Source organism: Siphateles boraxobius, unplaced genomic scaffold (genome assembly GCF_051911475.1).
Source record: "Siphateles boraxobius isolate OS27281-9 unplaced genomic scaffold, OSU_SipBor_1 56, whole genome shotgun sequence".
NCBI classification, from domain to species: domain Eukaryota; kingdom Metazoa; phylum Chordata; class Actinopteri; order Cypriniformes; family Leuciscidae; genus Siphateles; species Siphateles boraxobius.
The window spans coordinates 2,155,143-2,181,358 of record NW_027509182.1 but is presented as its reverse complement, the minus strand read 5'-3'; the positions used below and the strand labels follow the sequence as shown (position 1 = coordinate 2,181,358).

Sequence of the window (26,216 nt, the reverse complement as noted above, 5' to 3'; positions counted from 1 at the left end):
GCCCATTCTTTATGACTCGATTCAAGAACACTGACGGTTAGTTCTTTTCCCCCCCACAGTATTTGCTAGTATTTGGTGAGTAACTTTAATATTTTTTCTCAGTTGGTTCTATATTCTCATTGAGTGTGCCGAAATCGTGACATGTTGCCTGTAGTTGGACAGTGTGTGGACAGTGTGCGCAAGCTCGAGTGAGTTGCCATTTTTTACCCTCTCACTCGGAGAGTAATGTTAAGGAAGCTACCTAGATACATTGCTTTTAACTGCTAGTTATTATTTTTAAATTGGTTTATATGGCTTTTCAGGCACTTGATAACGTTACACATATCTAATTTAATCTATTGATTTTGTTTTATTAATATCTTTTGAATGTTTTAGTGGTTGTAACTCGGAAAAAATATTTTGTTTACACCAAGGTGAACACTCGCAGGCTACAATTTAGGCCCAGACTACAGATGACTTTGGTGAGACACGAGATTTTTTTGTGAGTTGATGATTTAAACTGAATCAGGCTGGCGGTTTAAAGTTGCGCAAAATGTCTGTCAGTTGATGGGATGTGGTTAAACGGGGCTGAACATGCTTCCTACTTCAGCTTTAGATAATAACGATAAAACATTTAAAATGGAAGTTTTAATAACTAAAAGTAAATTGCAATGGGTAAAAAGAAAAACTGTTTACTATCCAGTGTATAGATTTAATCTATAGTCAATTATAGCCATGTCCAAATTATGCACTTTATGTAGGGTGTTAAATTAATTGTCAAAATTACATTGTCCAAAAAATGGGATGTTAAATAAATGCCAAGCTGCTTTAGTTTTAGTATATTAAAACTAATAAAAAGTGTTAAATCCTAAATATTTGTAATTCACAACTCTGCCAATTTATCTAAAGTTAGCTAGCTGTACTCATTGCAATACAATTGGACATAATTAACACACACATCATTTTATATAAACAACTAGGTAACACTGTAAATTAGGTGTCTAACTGTACTTGCCTCAAATAATGCGATAATTGCTGAAGCTTATATCATACAGTATTATCACGATATTATAACAAAAATAACTCTTAACACAAATACAATAAAGCAACACACATAAATGTATTTTAAACAATGTTTCAAAGTGTATTAAAGTGCAAAATAAAGAACAATAGTTATCACTTAAAAATAAGGTCTCATTAGTTAATGTTAGTTCAGTGGCTACATTTGTTACAAAAGTTATTATTCTTTGTTAATTTTAGTTAAAAAATACAATTGATCATTGTTAGTTCATGTCAGCTCAGGTCCATTAAATAGTTACAACTTTTGATTTTAATTTTGAAATTAACTAATATTATTAAATGCTTTAGTAGTATTTTTCATTGTCAGTTTATGTTAACTATGGAGCTTTATTGTAAAGTGTAACAGAACAATAATAAAGAATCATAACATTTTCAATCAATATCTAGGGCATGTTGTAGTCCAGATTAAAATATAAAAATGTCTCTTTGACGCAGCATTCAGTGAATTTGTCAAGTCAAGTAACCTTCATTTATATAGTGCTTTTAACAATATATATTACTTTAAAGCAGCTTTACAGTAATAATAGAAAATTAAAGTAACAGGGATTGTTTTGGGTTTACAGCAGCTCTTGAATATTAGTTATTGTCCAACTAAAGTTAGTTTTTGATTAATTCACTGCCAACAATTTTGAGAAACGTTATTATCTCCGTATAAACAAAAACGTGAATCTGTGAAAACGGTGACAGCATGCACATGCGTATTACATGTTTGGTCTATATTAGGTATATATATATATATTAGAGCTGGGCATAGATTAATCTCACTGTAATCTTGGAATTAATCTAGATTAAAATGGCTCATTTGAATTCTGCCGAAGGCATTCAGAATATGTTTGCTACCCAAATAATGACTAAAAGTATGTCTTTGAGAATAGTTCGCCTCGCGTAGGTATGTGAATTTTTGCATCGCCAAACCAGATGCTCGTTAGATCAAAAAAATAATGTCATATGTCATAATGATTTTATGTGAACCTGCCTTTACCGGCAATAGCCTCCTTCTTTTTAAACAAATTAGTTTCAATCAATGTAAACTATTCGTGTGACTATGCCCCTGCGCAATACACACACATTACCGCGGGATGGCGGGTGTTCATTTCATAAACTGTACACAATGGTAGCTTATTTAACCTGTTAACCTTTGCCAGTGTGCCGGCGCTCTGAAGCGTTTTTTTGTAGCCTATAAATTAATGTATATGTCCAAAAAACGGATAATGTCATACTTTTTAGTAGTGCTATCGTGGCGTAATAATCTGTTTGATTGTAAAATGTATTACCTGAATTAAATGAAATCGAAATCATTCATTCACAGACAGCATACGAAGATGTTCAACTAATAAAGATCTTCATCGCTGGCAAAAATATGATGCATGTGCAGATTTGCTTTCACTAGACTAAACTGTAGATCCACGGCCACTTCATCCAACGCTCTTGATGTTCTTAAATCTTCCAGTTACGAATCCGAGTCGAGTGAGATTGAACGCGCTTCAGACGATTCAGTGCGTGAGGAACTGAACAGATCATTCAGACTGATTCGCGAACCGATTTAGACAGAACTGCCAACTTGTTTGATGAAGTCTTTGAACAGAATCGACTCAAAAGAGTGATTCATTTGTAAATTTAGCATCACTCATGCCCATAAAAAGATACAGCGCGCTTGGAATTAACTCATTTAACAACATGTAATTGCATTAAAATAAAGTAACGAGAGGACCGTCGCCTAATGCAACATGTAAAAGTATACACCTTGTGTCCCTGACAGGAAAATACCCTGCTGGGCGATCTGTGACAGGCGAGTCAATTATGTCAAATATATAGGCTACACATGGAATTGCACGAAAATATAACGATATTCGAAAAAGCTATTTTATGATCCCAACCCAACTTTGAGAATAGATTAACGGCGATATTTTTTTTATCGCCCGATAAGAGTCTAGGGCTGCAGCTATCGATTCTTTTTGTAATCGATTAATCGAGCACTTAATCGATCGATTAATCGAGTAATCGGATAATTTTTTGTGTGTTTTTAAACAACTAAAACAAATAATGCATAACGAAAATGATGTGGCTGTAAAATGATCAAGCATTTGGCTTTTATTTCTCAAAAAACAAACAAAAAAAACTTATTCCAACTCCAACATTTGGCTCCAAAACTAGGCTTATTTATTGCAATTTTTACCCATTTAGTATAAGTGCCAACAATGTTCTATGCTCAATTACTTTGGTATCCAATTAAAATGTCTTCCCCAAAAGTACGAAGCAGGCTGGGGAATTTCATTTTTTGTTGTTGTCTGTAACTATTTGGAAGACGTGACATACAAACAAGGTCTCACAAAGACTGCAATACAATATGTGTTCCTCCATCACGTCGCGGTGTATACAGTGAATGCATGCTGAAATTATTGTTGCGTGGCTACATGAAAGTTTAAGCATGTGTGATGCATTGCCGCAATTGATCTGACTGGCGCGTGAGAGAGACGAGGGTGCATGTGTGTTTGTGTGTGTGTGTGTGTGTGTGTGTGTGTGTGTGTAAGTGAAGGGGTTCACACACCGAACACAACTTTAATTATTTGCGCGAGTAGATTATACAAAGTCAGTGCAAATACGCGAATAGACGCATCATTCGCGCCGGGCGTCGCGAATGACGCAAACGTCTTCCGCGCACGTTGAAAAATTTTAACTCGAGCGAATGTTTAAGCGTCTAACTAAACGCGATAGATGCTTATTTGACGCTCTATTCGCGTTCGTTGTGAACACACCCTTAGGTTATGTTTCAGTGACGCTTGGTGAGAGCATGGAGTGGATGTTTTCGGTTCAGATTCTGAATCATTGAAGTCGTACTGTTGTGGTATGCCAGGTCTACTTCGCAGTATACACATTGCACCTTGTTCTCTTCCTTTTTAAGTATGTAATGATCCCAAACTTTAGACATTCTCTGCCGTTTATGGACATCTTTACTCTCCGCCATCGTGCCAAATAAATTCAAAATGTATCATGGGCTATAGTATAGATCCGCGTATAGTGAATTACATTTTACATAGGAATTTAACGAGGCTTCGAGGCAGAGTTTTTGCCTCGAGGAATTTTTGTAATCGAGTAACTCAAGTAACTCGAGGAATCACGTTAAACGCAGCACTTTAACGCCGATAACGGCCCACCACTAATATATATATATATATTATTTATATATGTATATATATATGTATGTGCGCACAGACACAGCCTTTCTTTACAAATTGACCTCACCAAATGACTTGCGTAATTCAGAATTTTTAGTTGCTTTCGCTTATCCATGCGAACTGGAATAATTTTGATAACTTTTTATTTGTACAGAGGTAAAAGGAAGGGAATGAGGCCTTCACAGGGGAGAGACTAGTTGACACTTCAGGACTGCGTTTTCGTTGTGTTCAGGCGCAGGTCCTTCATCAGATCTGGATCCGGTGGACTACGGTAAACCTCGGGATAAACAGAGAGACTAATTAGCAAAGAAGCAATTCTGATGTAACGACCATCGAAAATGGTTGTAGTATGTTCCTAGTGACTAGACTGGCTTACTACAGGTGAAATTGTCCCAATACCTCCCTTCATATAGCCTATTTACAGTAAAAAATTACTGTAATTCACCAAAATGGTGTTTGGTAGGCTACTACAGATCAATGATGCAAAATCTCACCTGACTATCACTAGGAACGTACTACAACCTTAGGAACATGAATAGAAAAACAATTTACAGTAATTGTTTTTTGTTACTGTTCAATCGAGATATTGGCTGGACATACAGTAGGCTAAGTCAGTCTGTCCACTAGGCTTTTACTCTAACCTTGGTATCGTTCATTTGAATGAATGACTGGACGTTTATATATTTTTTGACTGTGAGTGGAATTTGCAGATGGTCCCTTTAGAAAATGTAGCGAATATCAAACCTAAAATTTTACTACGCTCTCGGACTGGTTGCTCTCCCCTACCCATGCAAAATTAAATGCAACTGCAGAATTTCATGTTAAGTTTTTTCTTTTTAACAGGCTCAGGAAGGAAAATGCCATTAACGTGAAACGTTGCGCGTCGAGTTCATAGGCTCTTGTCTGTAGGCTATATCGTTTGCCTCCACCTTATTGAACATGCAATGCGCTATTGCACGTGAAGCGTTTTATAATGGCTTTAATGTGAGCTGTTCATAATCTGATTGCCTCTATAAAGTGTGCTTTATTAATAAGGTAGTAGGCCTATATTGTGTAGCCTACTTAATTTGGTGCTTCAATTTAATATCACTCACATTAAGCGGTTTAAATGGGGATCACGCTTGATTACGCTGCCGTTGTCTGTTTTAGCAGAATACTTCCATCTAGTGGTAGTAGTTTTCTCAGACAGTGTGTGTGGATCGTGCAAGGCGAAACCAGCGAAATGAAAGTCTCAAAATCCAAATGAATCAAATAGGATCGACTCAGAAACGAGTCAATGAATGCACGCGTGTTACCTCATCCACAAATGCACATCTTACTTGTTGCATGCACAAATTCTGGCGTACATTAATACAAAATTGAGGTTTTGTATTAACAACTATGTCTCTATTTGTACAAAATGCTGCACATTCATGTGATTCTGGATTTTGTACACACAAGTTGTATTGTATTATTTTAAATGTAGCGACGCACATTTGTGAATTTGTCAAATAAATGGGTAGTTGTGCACACATTAATAATTAGCACCAGGCCTATTCATTTGTAGTTGTTTGTGTGTGGGTTGTGAAATGCTTAAAAACAGCAAAAAGAAAGTCTCAAAATCCAAATGAATCAAATGAGATCGACTCAGAAAAGAACTCAATGAATGCACGCGCGTCACCTGATCCACACATGCACATCTTCTTTGTTGCATGCACAAATTATGATACACTAATACAAAAGAAAACATTTGTATTCACAAAAATGTCTCTATTTGTACAAATTGCTACACATTCATTCAATTTTGAATTTTGCACACGCAAGTTGAAAGGCATGGATAAAACATTTCTGCAACATGTATCAAGTTCATTGATAAGTGTGCTTGCACGTGTTAATCATTTTGATACTATATTCATCCCATATAGGCCTATCGCTCCAGTAAATAAACAGAGCTATGTGGATTAATACATCCAGCTAGACGACAACACTTGGGAGACATTCTCGTCAGTGCAGCAATGGCGGATGTGTACAACTCTTAACTCGCTGTGAACTCGATCAGGGCGGTTCTATGTTAGAGAACGGCAGTGTCTGTCAACACTCGTGGGCGGGGCCTGTGGCTTTAGTGACGTCACTAAAGCCACATTCTGAAAACAGATCGTTGGGAGACACTGCTTATGATTTCTGGGGATTTAAAAAAAAAGGAGCGGGTGGATTTTTATCACTGCTGGGTGGTTGTGTACACACACTGCCATCACACATTTATGCCCAAACACCATGCAAAAGTGAATTTTGCATAATAGGTCTCCTTTAAAATACTTTCTAAAATGCAGAATAATTTGTAATAAATAATTATTCACGGTATTTTGAAGTGCCCATGATAACAATATCACGCATGTAGAGCTGCGCGACTCTAGATAAATCTGGAGAATCGCAATTTCAATTTAGCATTTATTTAAAAAAAATATATATTTACCTTTTCCCAGCAACCTTCTTGGAAATAATGATGGTCCTCAGATCCATCTTACCCCTTGAAGGCTGCGGTTGAGAGCACCAGCCCGACACCCATCTTTTAGTTGGGGCTTGGGAACCAACACTCTGTTGTTAGACCTTCTGTTGAGATATGTTTGGCAGAAGTTCCCACGCTGCCAAAAAATCTACAGTCTCTCAAGACTGGTCTAGGTGTTACTCAAGCAACCGAATCGGTGCCCTGAAGCGGCGAACCGGCAGGGAACAGCTGAACTGATTGCTCCGAGACCCTCCTCAGAGGGGGTGAGCATCCCAGTTACGCTACGTTTCCGGGCGAACATGAAGATATGGGCTTGTTGGGGACCAGATGGCAGCGCGTTGTGGGAACCGGACCAATTATTTTTTTTCCTCTCTCCCCTCTCTCGATCTGTTGCTCCTCGTGCTTCCGTCTCCGTTTCCCTCGGCGACCGTCGTGAGGTCGTCTACGAGTCATTTAGCACCGGGTTCTCCACAAACTTGAGGTGCGATAAGGGGGAGAGGGGCGACGCTCTTTCGGCTGCCCCCCAGTTCCGGTCACGGACGACTTTCCTCGCCTTCTCCCTATCCGGGGCCAATCAAAGTCCCGCAGCGCTGCGGTATCGTTCCTTCTAGGCGGGATTCTGACTTAGAGGCGTTCAGTCATAATCACGCAGATGGTAGCTTCGCACCAGTGGCTCCTCAGCCAAACACACGCACCAAATGTCTGAACCTGTGGTTCCTATCGTACTGAGCAGGATTACTATTGCAACGACACGGACATCAGTAGGGTAAAACTAACCTGTCTCACGACGGCCTTGTTACGACTTTTACTATCTCTAGATTGTCAAGTTTGATAGTCTTCTCGACGCTCCGCCAGAACCCAGCGTGGAGCTCCGGTGGGGCCGATCCAAGGACCTGACTAAACCACCCAATCGGTAGTGGCGACGGGCGGTGTGTACAAAGGGCAGGGACTTAATCAACGCGGGCTTATGACCCGCACTTACTGGGAATTCCTCGTTGATGGGAAACAGTTTCAATCCCCAGTCCCGATCACGAGCGGGGTTCAGCGGGTTACCCGCGCCTCTCGGCGCAGGGTAGGCACACGCTGATCCGCCCATTGTGCCGCGCGTGCAGCCCCGGACAACTAAGGGCATCACAGACCTGTTATTGCTCCATCTCGCGTGGCTGAATGCCACTTGTCCCTCTAAGAAGTTGGACGCCGACCATGGGAATAACGGCGAGTGGCGGCGACTCCCCCGCTCCCTCCCGGACGGCAGCCGCCCCTCCAACTCCAAGGCGGCCGGCAGCGAGCTCGGCCGTCCCCCCGACAACTCACTCTAGCGCACCGCCTCGAGCGTCCATGGCCGCAAGTCCCCCGCTCCCTGCTCCTCCCTTGCCCGGCGGATGGCAGCAGGCTCCGGCCCACGGCGAGCGGCGGCGACTCGATGCTCGATGGCACCACGGATTCCCCACAGCGGCGAGGACTCTCTGACAGCGTTCCTCCCTCTTCCCGGGTTTTCGGCACCAGTGTAGCAATGTTCAGGGAAGAAGGAGGCAGGAACCGGCGAACAATTAAATAAACTTTATTTAAAATAAAACAAACAAACAAAAATACCGCTAGCAGCCCCTCGCGGACGACTGCTGGCTACCAAAAATAAATATAAAGAACTGCCAGCAGCCCCTCGCGGACGACTGCTGGCTAAAATAAAATACAAAAACAAAACACATGCCTGTTCCTCCCTCGATCATCAACGTCGTCGCTCCTCCTTTATGCTTCCGCTCCTCCATGAGAGATGCTAGACCGGTGTGCTTCACAGGTGTTGCTCATTAGCAATCGCATCATGGGCCTCGCGCCGTTCTCTCACGTCCTTCGGCCGTCCTGTTCGCTACACATTTAATTTCTCAAAATTAAATATTATAATCAACACAAAAAGCAAACACACAATTAGTTTGCACACAATTATAAGAGAAAGAGTGAAAGAGAAATTCCCATCTGCTCAGTTCCCTGTGCATACATTGCGCCCCGATAATCTACACGTTGCCTCAGCAAACGCGAGATCCGAGCCACTAGATTCTTATTGCACAGATGCAGACCCATAATCTACGCTCTACCTCGGAAAACGTGAGATCTGAGCCACTAGATTCTTATTGCAAACCCGTAATCTACGCGCTGCCTCGGCAAACGCGAGATCTGGGCGAAAAAGAATCTTTATTGATTTGCTTCCCTCGAGAAGAAAGCCAACAGGAGCAGAGCTAAAACTCTCGATGGTGCATATGTAACACGTCGAGAATTTATGAATGAACACTGTCAGCCCCCTTTTACTAGAGCTGATCGTGCATGCTGTACTCCCAAACAAACAACACATAAATCGCATTTATCCCCACTAGTAATGAAACGAGGGCAGGGAGGAACACACAATCCAATGCTGTTTGCTTGCCATTATACTTCTGTCTAGATATATAATATCCTTGTGGACAAACAACACTAAAAAGACAGAGACAGTTTCACACAGAGTGCTTGCTGAATACACAGAAGCTGACAATGTTTGGTCGGGGTGCGCTTTATAGCTTCCTGCCATGACGTCACCCGCCTAAACGCCATTGGACTGATTTCACAAGTGCTTTACGGCACAATCACGTAGAGGTCGCCCGATAGTGGATTTTACCGATACCTATATTTAGGTTTGACCGTAAATGCCGATAATTCGACCGATGTTTTTTTAAATGGATCCTGGATTAAAAACAAACATAACACTCACAAGTAAAACAGTGCTGAACTGAAATGTGCTGAATTAAATAAATATATAAATATGAATATATTAAAATAAGAAGTTCTACAGAACGAACTCTATATAGAATATAATTTAAACATTAAATATTACAAGTTTCGTTAGCTATAACCTAGAAACATACGTAAATTTCATAGGTAACACTTTGCAAGTCGCATTTGTTCACAAGGATGTATTAGCTAGTTTTCATGAACTTTTTGCATTATGCAATACAATTTAACCTTTATCATTCATGTTAGTTCATAGTACATTAACTAAGGTAATAACAGATAAAATAAGAATTAAAACTCCATTTCAAATGCATTAGTAAATGTTGAAATTAACAAACTAAAAAATGAATAATACTTCTACAACTTTTATTAACCTTAGTTAATGCTAAAAATGGAATCTTATTGTAAAGTGTTACCATTTCATATAATTCCAAAGAGTCATTCTTAAAAATGGCCATTCAAATTTATTAAAGACCTATATTACATATACGTAATATAGCCTATGTATGGTCTCTCACTTTATTTGCTTCTATTTTAGAACACTTGATGATTATCTAATCAAAATAACAAGATGTATGGTAGTGATAAAAAAAAGAACTTAAATCGAACGCGTTTCTGATTTGTTTATGTGTCTGTCGGCTAACTTACATGAACATATCAATGTTGAGAAAGCAATCACGTCACTAGTTTTAAATATGCAACTTTGTCGGCTACAGAATGCATAAAAGTGACCAGCTGGATATAAAATAATGCAAATAGATGGTAACAATTGCAACATAAAACATTTGGGTCATATCTGCGTGTGTTTTTGTCACATTGTTTAAACCACTTGACTGAGGTACTAATGCTAGAGTCCTCTCAGCCTTGACGGCAAACATACTTCTGTTCTTTCTCTCTTGATGCAGCATCTAGTCAACAAATTAATTACTTTATAATGATATGGCAATATACTTTAGTGTTATGTATTTATACCGTTTCGCTGTCGGTGTTTGAAATGCGCGTCTGAAGTGTCAGCGCTCTCTGTGCTGTTCCCTCTGTGCTGAACCGCTGTGCTGTTCTCTCCTTGCTGCACGCAGCCTAACGTGCTAACGTAAACAACTCAGCCAGTGATAGTTTATTTGTCCTCTAGAGGCCGCTCTCACTCTGTATAATGCCAGCGGTCTCTTCCCATCGCTCTTGTACAGTGTAATGACTCCGCACAGTTCTCAGCCGCTCCAGCAACGGACGCAACCCGGAAAAACTATCGGTGTGGATTTTTACCGATAACGATAGTTGCACCAATCAACTATCGGTGCCGATTAATCGGCAAAACCAATGAATCGGTCGATCTCTACAATCACGCATTCCCACAGCGTCAATCTCGACGCAACGCGAGTTGCCTTGATAGGGAACAGTGGCTCTTTTGTGGCTTAATGCACTTTTTATAACAACCGTAGACTGCATTTTACAACACCCACATTTTACAACTGCATTAAAAATGTAGGCGTGCTAATATTTTCTAATAGTTAATGCAGTAATTTAACATCAGTTAATGTAATAAAGGCAATTGGTAACAAAAGCAAACAGCAGTAGATCTGAAAAAGAAAAAGTGGGGACTGAAGATGTATCAGGCGTAGCCCTCCTTAGTCAACTGTAAATTAACATTTTGGTCTTCACTAAATATGTCATATGATGGAAGCAAAATGTGTTGTAAATGTAATTTCATGTTGACTTTACACTATTTTGTTCTGTTGTTCTGATAAGTTGTGCTCTACATTTTTACAGATGATAAGCACTGCTGGCACTGTGGGTAAATGGAAGGCAATGGCACGTCCATCTTTACCATCCTCTTTGGACTCCACATTGCCTGGGATATCTCGAGAAGTGTTGTCGGTGTCCATGGAACCAAAATATCAATGCCAGCAATGCAAAGAGATTCTTAGGAAACCTTTCCAAGCACAGTGTGGACATCGCTTCTGTGTGTTCTGTTTCAAACAACTCACCAGGTACCCAGGGCAACCCTTCGCCTCATGCTCTGCATTAATTGCCACCCTCTCCATGGACATTCCCAATCTCTTTAATCTACCACTGCACTGTAGCTAGTTGGAAAAAATCCCTCCTTTTGCTTGATGTTCATCCACTCTTTTGCCTCTTAACCCAAAGGGTTCTCCTTGCATCTGGATATACTGCCTCTGTGGATATTTGGTGAGCTTTACCTTGGTGTCAGTCATTTGGCTATAATTATTGTCAACATTTAGTTGTTATCCTATTAGGACAAATATTTATGTGATACAACTAGGGCTGTCACTAACGACTATTTGGTAATCGAGTAATTGGTTGATTATTTTGACGATAAATTGAGTAATCAGAACCTTTTTTGTGGTAATAAAAATATACCTTTAAAATGACTTAAATTACATATGTAATAACAAGCAGGCAATAATAATTTGTTAAAATAAAGTATCAAAAGCAAGTAATCATAAGATTTTATTGAACAACACTTTTAAAATGCCTAATATAAACATAATCAAGTTATTTACATTACTTTTAATAACAAATGCCTGCTAAGGCCCCCAACGGCCTTGCTGAAGACAGTTGTTGAAGACACAGTTGCTGAAGGTGATTGTTGTTGTTACACTTTACAGCATGATCAAATCCTCCTTTAATATTGGACTATCAACATTTATTCAAATGTCTACTTAATATTTAATATTTGTCCAACTCTTTATGGTAGAAATGGTACAGCCACTGTAATTTCTTAAACAATAACATGTGGACATCAAAACAAGCAAACTCAGAGCGAGGTTTTAAACTTTTATTTTGAGATTGTGATGAACAACAATTTGCATATTTAGAAACATATTGATGTATTCTCCTGTGTTGATGAAATTGCACACATTGCCTTCCTAGATGAACGTTATAAGCAGCCCAAACTCTACATATGCCCAAACTCTACAATAACATATGCAGAGATGGAGTTTGTTAACCGAGCTGTCGAGACAAGCTCCAGACATGTAATTAATGATAAAAGTGCAACATTTTGCAATAAACACAAAGCACGTCAAACTTCATATGCTTTCCCAAATGCACATTATTGGAAACACAAACAAACAGCACATGCAGAGACGGAGTTCTTGAGGTGCAGCATTTACTTTGAATGGAGCCGCTCTGAGCCACTGGAAGAAACGCGTAAGGTGTATATATGTAAATATTAAAGCGCCACGTACATGGGTAAATTTCAGTCAAACACTTTTTTAAACTGAGCACTCGAATTTAATCGAGTAATCATGACAGCCCTAGATACTATAATACTAGATAACTAGTCAAGAAAAGTCATCCTCATTTATATAGCGCTTTTAACAATGTAGATTGTTTCAAAGCAGCTTTTTACAGAGATAAATATATAATTTAAGGTAACAGAGATTGGTTTGGTTTTATAGTGGTTCTTGAATAATGATTTTTCCAGCTAAAGTTAGTTTTGATTGATTCACTTCCGTCGAAATTATCATTTGTTATTAAATTAGGGGTCGCTAAGACGACACTGTTCTCTCTAAACGCGAATCTGTGATGGGCGCTGATGGCGTTCACATGCACATTAAGAATTGATTCTATAGTTATGTGCGTTTGAATATATGTGCGCAGGTTTGTAATTCCCTACAAACCATTCCTAAACAAACTACTTGTCTTGCCTATAAATTTTGATGCAGAATTTTATTTTATTTTATCACTTCGGGTAGGTACGCGAACCGAAAATTCCACAACGCTTTATCTGTAGAGTGGTATAGGGATCCTCCATAGGGAGAGGCTAGTTGGCACTTCAGCACTGCATTGTCATCGGGTCCAGGCGAAGGTCCTTCGTCAGATCTGGAAACGGCCTGTATCCGGCAGGCTGCGGGAAAACCTTGGGATAAACAAAGACACTAAAATTAGCGTAGATGCCATTATTCTTATGATGTAAGAGTACATCAGGATTTAAGGGAACTGTTCCCAGTTACACAACTAATGCTGTGTTTATAGTTATTTATCAATGAATGCTTATTTTATTACCCACTTTGTAACATTCGTACTAGAATGACAAAATTTTAAATAAATTCAAAAGTGGTTTAATTAATTGTCCATGACTGTGAATTAAATTTGCTGTTTGAAAAGCATGCCAAAAAAAAGCTATTTTTCTAAATTCTAGCAATTTACCAGTGGAGTAATACAAATTTTAAAATGAAGGCTTATTTCTTCTTGATACTTATTAACAAAACATGTAAGAACATAAGGTCCCTGTCACACCCATCCTCAGTCATCACCCGATGCATTACCCAACCACCACACATTTTGTATAACTTCCTCATCTAACACACCTGATTCAACACATCATCTCTGACAGCTCATTAGTAGAAACTGAAAACCTGAATTGAGTGTTATCGATAGGGGACATATTCAGGACAGATATGAGAAGTACCAGAGATTGTCTTACTATAGGGAGATGAGAGGGTCTGTATCTCTTACCATTGGAGAAAGCGTAATGGCTAACTTGGATCACGTGAGGCACCTCAGCCTATCGTGTAATGGCAGTATATTGAAGCCATTATTTTAAAACGCAGTGCAGCTGCACAGAGCAGAGAATCTAGCTCGCTCATGGGCTGTGCTGCAGCAACTGCACGAACCTATGGCAAAGCGGCTGAGATGCGCAAACCAATCGGGTCGCTTAGTGCCGGGGGCGCGTCAGAACCCGTCAGAATGGTCGTGACTTATGCCTATATGAGCAGACCATTTTGCCATAGAATCAGATTTAATCTCCTTCAGCGAACACCTTCTTCGCTGATCTCCGAGCCTTCGCTGTCGACGAGCCCCTGCTGCGGTCTGATCAGCGGACCACCTTCAACTCGGCGCCGCCTTCCCCCGAATCGTTCTTAACCTGAGGCCATCCGGTTAAAGAGAAGTCTTGTATCCTTTTCGGGTACTTCTGTGTGTTCGCCGTCGCAACACTCTTTTTTTTTTATTGTTTATTATTTAGATCCCCATTAGCTACTCCATTAAGAAGCAGCTATTCTTCCTGAGGTTTTAACAATTCTAGAAGCTGAAAGAGCAAATTTTCTAAACAGCGTTTGTTTCAAATGCCGCAAATAGCCCACCACCACAGGTCATTCTTGAGATCCGCCTTCGAGGGACGGGCTTATAAATATACAATCCTACCGTTCGGTCTGTCTCTGGCACCTTGTTTAATCACAAAATGCATGGATACTGCGCTTATTCCCCTGAGACAGCGGGAAATGCGCATCTTGAACTACCTCGACGATTGGCACGTCCTAGCCCAATCAGAGAGTGAGTTGCTAACACACGGATCCTGGCTCCTCAGTAGGGCTGTGCCATATCATACCGTCCACGATAATACCGGTATACATTTTTACATGATAAAAAAGTGTCATATCGCGATATCAATGATATAGCGACGCAATGACATATGGCGCATTTAACGTTCCCTAGCACGCACAACAACAACACCTGTCTGAGCGCGAGAGCAGCCTGTCAGCCTCCGATGACGATTTAGCAATTTCACAAACTGCTTGAGTGTTCAGCGGGGCTGCCGACGCGCGTCTTCTCTCGCGCGCGTTTAGGAGTCGGGACATGACTGAATGGTCTCTTGCACAATCGGGCCATCAGTGCATCGTAACTAAAGTTTATAATCAAGTCTTCTTAATTCTTATCAGTTTAAACATTCAAGCGGTTTTAAACTATCCAGTAAGCTACTCGCGCACTCTCTGAGAGAGTTGCACTGCGTGCATACATAGAGTAGCCTACAGCTCGCGAGAAACTAAAGTTATTTTTCGCGGATTATATCGCTTTAATGGGGGGAAAAACGCAAAATTGTGTAAAACTTCCGGTCTTGGTAAGTATACTCATAAACACAGTCGGTTATGTATAAAACGCATGTGACAGTGTGACAGACAGTATAATGAAAACAGCAATGGATCCGTGCACTAGCTGTAAAAGTGACAGCAGGCATAGGCTATGCGTCTGTCATTAATGTTATCGTCAAAACAACAAAAGATAGCTTTAATTGTAATGAATGAGAATTATTAGCCTATGTATTTAATTTAATCAGGAAACAGAACTAAAAGACTATGTGTTATTTTACATTTGATTACTTTATTATGTTTCTGTAGTATTTCTGAATACTGGTGTTAGACCTACACACATTTAACATTTAATTCAAAGATTGAAATCAAGCTTCTTTGTGTTGTATAAACTCTTAACAACAAAATTACCACATTGTAAAAACGCAATGAGTGAGCAAACATTTAGGCGAGATAAACATAATAAGAAAATTTTCAACAACAACAAAAAAAATGTCTATATCGTCATAAATATCATTATCGCAAATATTCTTGAAATATCGTGATAGAATTTTGAGGCTATATCGCCCACCCCTACTCCTCAGCCATCTAGAATGCCTGGGTCTCAGGATCAATCTTGCAAAGAGCACGCTGTTTCCCAGCCAGCATACAGTCTTACTGGGAACAGTTATAGACTCGAGACAAATGAAAGCGCGGCTCTCGCCAGACCCTTACTATTCAGCAGCTAGCGACGTCGTTCAAAGCGGGCTCTCACAGGCCGCTCAGAACATTTCAGAGGGTTTTGGGCCTTATGGCCTCCGTGTCTTCAGTACTCCAACTAGGCCTACTTCAGCAATGGCTGAAACGCCGAGTGCCAGCTCATGCGTGGCGCTCCGGTCACTTACACATCGGCGGAACACCACATCCTTGTCCGCATGGACAACATGTCAGTGGTGTCCTACATAAATTATCAGGGCGGTCTCAGATCGGCTTTGGACACATGCCAACTTGCGCTCGCTAAGAGCCGTGCACGTACCGGGCATTCTGAATCAGGGCGTGGATATGTTATCCAGAGACAATGTTCCCCCAGAGGAATGGTCTCTCCACCCCCAGACGGTTCACATGATCTGGAGCACTTTTGTGAAGGCAGAGGTCGACCTCTTCGCCTCAGAAGACAATGCTCACTGCCCAATATTCTTTTCAAAGAAAAGGGACGCACTGGACGCACTGGCCCAGCCTCTCCCTTTATGCGTTCCCTCCGGTCTCGATGCTCCCACTGGTCATTGAGCGTATCAGCGAGAGCAAGTGCTTAGTCCTCCTCATAGCCCCCCTCTGGAGATCCAAAACTTGGTTCCCAGACCTGGCGAAACCGCTGAAGACAGCTTCCTCGCCCATAGCGCTGAGGAAGTACCTCCTTGCACAGGCGAACGGGTCAATCTGGCACCCACGGGTACCCAGGGACCTCCCCGAAGGAGTCCAAAATACCATGATTGAAGCTAGAGCACCGTCAACCAGACGCCTCTATGCTCTTCAAGTGGTTCGCAAGCTGGTGTGCAGCCTGACACGTAGACCCACACGTTTGTGAAGTACCTCTAGTACTTTCCTTTGTTCAGGAGCTGCTGGATGTGGGCAGGACCCCCTCCACGCTCAAAGTATATGTGGGGGCCATAGCGGCTTTCACTGTATTTATATAATTTACTTCAATGTCTAAATAAAATTTCTAATCCAAATCTAAACTGTGTTAGATAGGCTACGTTTAAATAGACAATTAGGTAGCCAGCTACTCCAGTTGCCTACCTAATAGAAAAATGTAATCTTTAATAGAAAAATTTAATCGGACATATTCATTAAATTACATATTGTGTAGGATGTGTTACATGGATTGTGTTAATGATTGCGTTATCAGAAAGGAACCCACTCGGTTTTTCCAGGTGCGTCTACGCCGCAGCGGCATAAAAACCTTTCAGAATGAAGCGCACTGCAGGTCATGTGATAAGAACCAACCAATCAGCTTATGATCCTTTCCATGATAACTTTGAAACTTCCAACTTCCTAGATGGAAGAACAGCTGATCGTAACGATACAGGAATATTACGGCAATATAGGCTGTAGCATTGATGGGCTACATAAATTAAACCTCAATACAGGTTAGCCTGGAATGGAATGAATGCATATCCCTGTCATGAATGTAAATTCCCATGATAAACCTCTGGGATTTTAAGGCACCAACTTTTAAAAATGCATAACAATAGGTCAACACAACATAACTACAATGAGTTCTTTAATTCACTGTATTATTCTGCCCTCTAATGGCTTACCGAAATTAATACAAATCTTAATATAAAGAGACGGACAGTGTTATTAACAGACCAAACACAGTAAAAATCATACTAATTAAGTATGCTATGTACAAAAAAATCTGATGAGCCCAGAATATAAACTCAATGAATTTAATTACACGTTAAGCATTAATGAGATAGACTCAATAAATGAGAAAGATGTCAATGAATGCACGCATGTCACCCGTACATCTTCTTTGTTGCATGCGCAAATTATGATCAGTAATACAAAATAAAAAAATGTATTCACAAAATGTCTCTATTTGTACAAATTGCTGCACATTCGTTGAATTCCGAACACATAAGTTGCAAGCAATTTGTTTGTGGATAGTAAAACATATCTGCAACATTTATCAAGTTCACGGATAATTGTGCACGCATTTATTAATCATTATGATACTAAAATCATAATAAAGTATACTACAAAAAATCAGATGAGTCCAACGCAAAATGTGGCTTAATGCATATTAGAATGTCCCCTTATTATGTCGAAATAACAAGATATTATGTCGAAATAACGAGATATTATGTCAAAATAACGACTTATTGTGTGGAAATAATGAGATATTATGTCGAAATAACGACTTCTAGCACAATAGATTAATAGCGCATTAATTCTAACAAAAACATACATGTATTGCTAAAATATTTTTTGTTGAACAATTAATAGTTCGATTTTATGAGATGAAGGGAGAAAAAAGGGAAAATCGGGCAAACGTATCGGCCAAAAAAAATCGGAATCATATATCGGCAATTGGCTGCCCCAATTTCTAAATATCGGCATCGGCCAGAGAAAAACCCATATCGGTCGACCTCTATACATGCATCTCCATCCTTTCTCCTCCCCGAAATAACCATATATGGAGCTTATAACCCCTCGTTTTACTATGCATAATGTCATCTGCATATCATTCCAGTTGCATATTCTCATCCACGTGATACCATGTTTTACAGCACAAAACATTAGGAAAATATGGGATAAGGACTATGTGCCGTCACGTTACATTACTAAAAATCATTCAGTATCCTTGCCAAGTTTTAGAATAAATCAATCAATATTTTATGAAATACATTTCAGAGAAGAGTTATTCTCAGTTTTTTTCCACGGGCCAAATAGTAGGCTATTTTTAATTGCTTCAAGCAAATCAAATTTATGCAATTTTGCCTATAAGGTAAAAATAAATTTTAGGATGGTTTATATATTTTTATTGAAAACAGATAGGCCTAATTTTTTTTTGCAGTGTAAATAATTGTCTTGCAAAACATTTTAAAAAATTAAATGTGCATATCTTACCGTTTTCTTCAAATTCTATCCCTCAAATACAATAGTTTTTTTCATAATATTGGGAAGACCTCAAAAATTATCATTAGGCTACTGTTTGTCTGCGCACGACACCAACAGCACCTGGGTGCAGCAAAGGTTTTACAGCCTACTGCCAATGGACCATTCGAGTCATTATACTGTCTATGTTGCTAAGCCATCTGCTTAGACGAAAGTGCGGAAAATATTTTCTCAGAACATGAGTTCTGCTGTTTAGAACACAATTCAAAGCGGAATTACCATGCGCCAAGCAATCCTCGCTGTAACATTAAGGGCCAGATTTACTAACAGCTTGCGCCAGTGCAAACCATCTTTCAGCGTTAAAAAACTACTGTCAGGATTTACTAAAGATACGCAGTGAAAAGTTTGCGCTGAAAGGCGTGGACAGTTATTTTTGCGGCTGACCTTATTATGAATTTGTAGCAGTTTCCCTTTAAGGCGCAACGTTTATGAGAGGAGAGTATTTAAATAAATCAAGCAAGGTTATTTAATAAGATTTGCGCTAGTCAGATTAACGGGTGTTTGCGCCATTATTTACCACCCAAAAAAAGCACGCCTTAAACCAGACGCTACCTGGTAGATTGCGTTGGTCATTATGGAAATGATCCGGCTGCGTCTGTGTACTTTAATTTGCGTGTCGTCAGTAAATCTCGCGCAGAACTTTCTACTCCCATCTGCGCAGTTTTGGAATTGCGCTCTCATGCTAATTTGCTCTGTTTAGTAAATCTGCCCCATAAACAGCATTCCTCACTGGAAAAAAAGTGTTCAAAATCAGATCATCCACTACAAATATTTCTATTTAAATTAATATAAAAATATTGTAACTTCTCGATAATGATTTCATGAAATTTCAATGCTTAACTCCATTAATGAGAGTGGCATATTTAATCTAAATGTGTATATCAGATGTAAAACTGAGTATGAATCATTCTGTTTACTTTATTACATCGCTCACTTCAGTAAGAGTGCATACGCACGGCCTAGAGTATCCGTATGGTGCGCACATATTTACGCCTAGTTTATTGTTTTTTATAAATGGTAATATGTGCGTGGAAAATTGCGTACACACATTTCAATGCCTTTTTTGTGCATATGCAACGTTTATACATCAGGCCCCAGACGTGCTGCTGCCATCTGACGTAGGCACTGATGTGCACACCACAGGTTTCCACACTCACACATGATCTCATGCTGTCATCTTTTGGCCTGGTAACAAGTTGCTTGGTCAATTTATTTTTCTATTGGAAAGTGATGTCAGCAAATTTTCTAAATATTTCCATTATGTCAGCTGCCCGCAGACAATGAGATGCTTTTAAATAACCCCAGAGGGCACTCTATTAAAGAATATTCAGTTAAGGTATAGATGAGGAACCCTGGTGAATGGAAGAGCCGTGAAAAATATGTTGACTCCGTTCATGCAAGGATGCAAGTGCAATGTTTGGGGCAGGAGCTTGTCCGAGGTCTGTGTGCTGGTGATTTTGGTTTCAAAGAAAAATGCTGTTTTTTGCGTAGGCAGCTCGACACAGCCTTCTAAGAAAATCTCTCTGTTTTCACCAGCTCTTCCAATTTTTGTGAACAAATTTAATGTTCGTTGGAGTGGGAATTTCGTTTCATCCAAGTGACACAAAAACACGTAACATTTCTTCGCTGAATTATTCTGTGACTTTCTGTAAGTTACATCATTACACCAGTTGGTGGTGAATGTCATTCTAATGAGTCGAACCCAGAAGCGCTTTACTTTGTTATCGCGTTCTGTACACTTCAGGTGCAGTGCGAGTACGAATTTAGTTCTTTTTTGAGGCTTATTCCGCTTAATAACATCAAGAACGTAACATGCTTTATTTTCTCATTCATGCATGTTTCTTAATCACTCTCACTTGTCCATAACTTTAAGCAGTCCTGTGCTGTGGAGATATATAAAGTTTGGCATGGCCAGTGCGTCTGCTGAGAGTGGAAGCAAAGCGCTGGACACACACTGCCCTGTTGTTGCATGTCATTGCAACTCAGGAAATACGTCTCTTATTAAAATGCTGTCATTCTTAAAGTATCGGTACTAGTAAAATGAGGAACCATACCATTTTTAAAAGCAGGGTATTGTAATACCTTTCTAGTACCGGTATATTATGCACAGGGTCCGAAATTAACTTTTTGGCTCACCTGCCACGGGGACTGGTAGATGAAAATATCCACCAGCCAAGCATATTTTTTACTGGCCAAAATAATAAACAGCCTTTTTGTCACATATACATTCATTTCAGTCCATTTAATTGATATAAGGTATTAGGGCTGCACGATTATGGCCAAAATGATAATCACGATTATTTCTTATCAATATTGAGATCACGATTAATTATCCCGATCATTTGTTGATTTTAACCAAAACAAATTCTATTGGCACATAGGCTAATTATAACTGCTTTCACATCCATATTGTGCTACATTCCTGCTAATGTACAAATATGTGCATCAAAATAAAACATCTTATTCACCAAAATTCAGTGCATCTCCGTAAAGAATAAAGAAAAATAAAGAAAACATTAAAGAAAATGTAGCAAAACTAGGGCTGTTGCGATAACTGCAATATTGCAGTACCGCGCTACTGACAGGCCAACCGCAGAGGAATGCAAGTAACCGCAGCAAACGCGAAGCGCATTTTCTTTTTCCATAAGGCCACTCTTCGTGGTTCGTACCATGTGTATTGAATGTTAAATAAGTTAATAATGATAACAAGACTGTTTATCATGGTGATTTGTACAGAGGATTCATGGATTTGGACTGACTAAACAGACAGTGAATGTGATCGACTGAGCTCGTGCGATAACAGATTACGTCTGTCTTTGAAGTCAAGTCATGTATATTCGTGAAAGGGTTGCCGTTTCCAAGGAAAGCGAAACATTTGTCGTAGGCTATCATCCTTTTAACGTGGGTATTTACCATGAATGGCGTCAGCGCTGGTCAGCATTACACAGCGCTAGGAAGGCGTGGGGGGAAAGCAGCGAGTCAAGCATCGAATCAATGCCATTGGTCTCTATTAAGTGAAGCATTGCTTAAGCTTTTCCCAAAAGTGAAGCATTGCTGGCCAGCTGAGCCTTGAAAAGTGGAGCTCAAAGTTAAAAAATAAATAACACCTTGTTTCATTACATCTATCATTTAAGGAATCAGCTTTTTTGAACGTTTTCGTTGAATGAACGGTTTAATGACTCAGTCTTTAATGCGCAGAGTTTAATGCGCTGTTTAGTTTCGGTTACATTGGTTACATTGTTTTTGTGTATGCTGACCACATCATAACACGTATTTATATAGCAACAAATAAATATAAATAAATGGCGGTAAAACCGCATATCTCGCGCTATTAAGCCACTCAAAATTACTGCAAGGGAAATTCCTTCACCCCGACAGCCCTAAGCAAAACTTCAACAGGGCACTATTTTACATTGTGTAAATATATTTTAGGAAGCAAAATATAAACTTGCATTGTACCTGCATAATGGATGTGAACTCAAAATATACAATCAATAAAAAACAAATATTCCATAACCGAATCTAACCAAATAAGAACATTTCAAGGCAGAACCATGGAAGTTTGATGAAATTCAGAGTCATTGTTATTTGACGCTTAAGAAACTTAAAACTGTTGTGGTACAGTGTCAGTGATTGGTTGTGAAATCTTACTGCATAAATTGAATCTTATTTAATCCTCCATATGAAAGTTTATGTGCTCCAATTATTTCTATTTATTAACCAATAGTTCAAAACAAGACGTTTGTTGTACTGATTATTGGAGTCCGCAGACGCACTCGGGCGCTCTCTCTCGTGCTCCGTCACTCGCGCGCAGACACACTCGGTCTCTCTCGCGCGCAGACACACTCCCTCGCGCACTGTGGCTCGTGATCAGACAGTGGTTTAGGGAGCGCTAGAATGGATAAAAAAAAAAAAAACTTTGATATGGAGCGTTCTGTGAACGGAATGACGCATTTTAAATATCGCTCGATCATGCGAATTTGATCGTGGGAAGCCAAAATCATGATCGTGATTAAAATTCGATTAATCGTTCAGCCCTATAAGGTATTATGTTGAATGAATAAGAGTACATAGAAGTCAAAACAGAGCAACAAATAGTAAGACATGGAAGATGAGAGCATGGAACTTGCTCATTACGGTACATTTGAAGGTTTTGTCAGATACTTTACCGAAAGTAAAAATTTTTACCGATTAATACTATCAGTTAAACTGTTTAAAAATAAAATATATATATTTTTAACTTTTTTCTTTGTTTGCTGCATGGTTAAAAAAAAGTATATAGCCTTTGTTAAATCACAAGGTGCATCGACACGCGCAACCACACGCGCCTAAAGACATATTTCGCTGAGCAAGAAAAAGGACGCACGTGAAAAGAAGTAGGCTAGCTACTGTGTGGGACCATTTCGACAGAAAGGGCGACGAAGTTACTTGCAAAATATGCTACGTGATATTTAAATAAAGCAGTAGGCCTAGTGCAAGTACAATGCAATATCACTGGCGAAGCAAACATCCACAAGCAAATGAAAGGCGCTTTCCGAAGTTGGCCACTCTAGCAAGACGTTATCTCTGTATTCCCGGGACATCTGTGCCATCGTAGACCCAGACTAACCCCACATCATGTAGACATGTTACTTTTTTTTTAAAGTAAAAACTAGACAAGCTGTGGATTGAGGCAGGCCTGCTATTTTTATTTGACAAAAAAACTAGTTTTTTCAAAGCTTCAAACTGATTCAGTGTTCTCTTTTTGTCATCTTAATTTGTTAATTATTTAAGTTAATATATTTAGTGTAGGTCTATTTTAGGTGGGAAGAAGGTTCACACACGCTTCTTGAGGCGCACACACATGCAAGGTCTCTCGCTCTCTCCCTCTCTGCCGTGCGCGCGCTACACGGTTTGGAGCACAGTATGTGCAAGCTCTTTCTTGCTCGCTCTAGATTCCGCGGGATTTGAACTAATTTCCAGGCATCAGGGAGCCGCTATCAATATGCGGGAGACTCCCGGAACTTCCGGGAGACTTGGGATGTCTGGAACATTCACCCGCCAGTGTGGCGGATAGCCTTTTGAGATTTACTCGCCAAACGGAAAATCTACCCGCATTTGGCGCTTGGCGGGTTTTAATTTCGGACCCTGAGAGTGCAACACTAATAAAATTAATTTTCTTGAATGCTTCCCAACATTTCTTGCAACATACTTACAGTTCTTCACAAATACTTTGCTTCTATGTATTTCTGCACACATGCTGCTTTCACTTCAGTTTTACCATTATAAAAGCTTATTGTTTGATTGCCTTTTCCCCCATGTTCTCCTCTCCTGCACTGTTAAAGTACAATCTTTCCTCTTCATTAGCTCAGGGCCCATACCCTGCGAAGCCTGTCGTACTGAGGGTATATTTGAAGAGGCGATGTCTATGCTCAATATTACAGTGGTAAGCTATGTTTCTTAAATGATACCTCTTGGAAATCTAACATTGTTTTTAACTTCCTGGTAACTCCTATTCAGTGCATACATTCCTGTTATTGCCAAATGTACACTGCAAAGGTACTGTAGAATTACACAGTGGAGAAAAAAAAAATCCACAATGACATATACAGGAATAGAATTTCAAAAGATATTTATTAATGAAAAAATCCATGGTCTTTGACTCCCCCTAGGCATTTCCTGACAATGCAGCACGAAGAGAAATTGATAGCTTGCCTGCTAAATGCCCAAATGATGGTTGTTGTTGGTCTGGTACACTGAAAGACTATGAGGTAAGAATATAGTTCAGCTAGCTTGTTGTCATATAGAATGTTCTTCATTTCTAAATGCGAACTACTTTGCACATATTTCAAACCAAACCCAGACGTTAATCTAATCTGAATACATACCGATCCCAATCTGAATTCTAACCTGTGATGCAGCCTAAATGATAATGACACGTGTTTGTTCGTTGGCCGAAGGAGAACTGGCCAGACGACTTGAAACAATATGTATTGTTTAAAGCACTATATAAATAAAGGGGACTTGACTTGACTTTCAAATAGAAAGTGTTGTCTTGACTTTGTCTCTTTAAAAAAAGAATAAGAACTGCTCACAGCAGCAGGAAGTATGGGGGTTGTTAGGAAAGTCCCAGAGCTAGCTGGAAAGTACCAGCATTACCATGTGAAAAGCTAGTTGTTTTTAAAAGCTAGTTATCTTTGGGCAGTGTAGTTTTTGTATTTTTATAATGCTAAAACCATAATAACTCTCATTGCCATTTTGTGCAATTATAATTTAATTATAGTTATAATATTTTTTTAGTCTAGAAAAGTTTCATTTCAAATTTTAAAGGGTTTTGTGGTATGTTGTAAATCATTTAAAAATGTTCATTTTCATCTAATTATAGATTTTAACAGATTTACTGAATAGTTTAAGGTATTTGACAGCTGGTGGATATGCTAGTGTTATAATTGTATTTGATTGCATAAAATGAGAGAAATAATTTATTTATAGCTTATGAAACCTGAAACTAGTTTAACTTTGTGTTGGTTTTTTACTTCCATTTAGCTGGTAAAAGTGTCAGTCTGACTGCATTCTTCCGTTTTGACTTATTTAGTGACTAAGTAACCTTAACCCTGACTAAAGCTGTTCTGAAGCCACAACCCACTCTCTGAATCAGTGTTGATTCATCTGTGTGGAGACATGGTGACTAAAGAGATAATGCTAGAAATTCCCCTAAAAGTTTTTGCAATAGTTTCCAGGTCAATTGTTCCAGAATTAATTTGAGGGTTATTTTGGACTGTAAAGTCAACAGAAATTGTTGTTAGCAACTTGGAATTAATTGGATCAGGACACAATTTATTTTCTTTTGAATAATCTGCACTGCTAAATTGCTCACAATAAGATCAGGAACATCCATTTAGAAAGTAAATGGGATAAAATTTTACTTCCTTAAAATGTATTAAATTCATGTTGACTTTAAGTGCTAGGTTTATGCCACTTCAAACCAGAAAATAGAGGGTATGCACGTGACGTCACCGTCGGCCATGGTGACTGCGGTTATGCCCGTTTGTTTTCAGTGTGAATGCCGCGAAAAACACACAATGACACATCCACTATGGGAAAGAGCTTTGCGATTGACTGTACAAATAGATTTGATGAGAAATCTGAGATATATTTTTAGGGACTGCTGAAAGCTACAGAACAGAGAAGCAAATAGATCGCTGCAATTCATAGAAACAACTGGACTCAATGCGGCGAAAGGTGAATTTGCAGATATCATTTTGTGTCAAT

At 39.4% G+C, this 26,216-nt stretch overlaps 1 protein-coding gene and 1 long non-coding RNA gene across 5 annotated transcripts in view; both read left to right on the top strand.

The window, feature by feature from the left end:
• Positions 1–4: 4 nt before the first annotated feature.
• Positions 5–26,216, top strand: part of traf2b (Tnf receptor-associated factor 2b) — a 37,068-nt gene continuing 10,856 nt past the window's right edge. For 2 of the 4 annotated variants that reach the window (XM_077206361.1, XM_077206364.1), the window contains exons 1-4: positions 5–75; positions 11,242–11,462; positions 24,312–24,390; positions 24,617–24,715. In XM_077206361.1, coding sequence (XP_077062476.1) covers positions 11,242–11,462; positions 24,312–24,390; positions 24,617–24,715 — 399 coding nt within the window. In that variant the 5' untranslated portion in view covers positions 5–75. Of the gene's footprint in view, positions 76–444; positions 462–4,389; positions 4,507–11,241; positions 11,463–24,311; positions 24,391–24,616; positions 24,716–26,216 lie in introns of those variants that run through there. The other 2 variants (XM_077206363.1, XM_077206362.1) reach the window with 2 other exon arrangements.
• On the top strand, positions 21,107–23,199 carry LOC143714908 (uncharacterized). The gene is made up of 2 exons (XR_013195642.1): positions 21,107–21,221; positions 23,010–23,199. It is a non-coding gene; the product is annotated as an uncharacterized LOC143714908 (long non-coding RNA).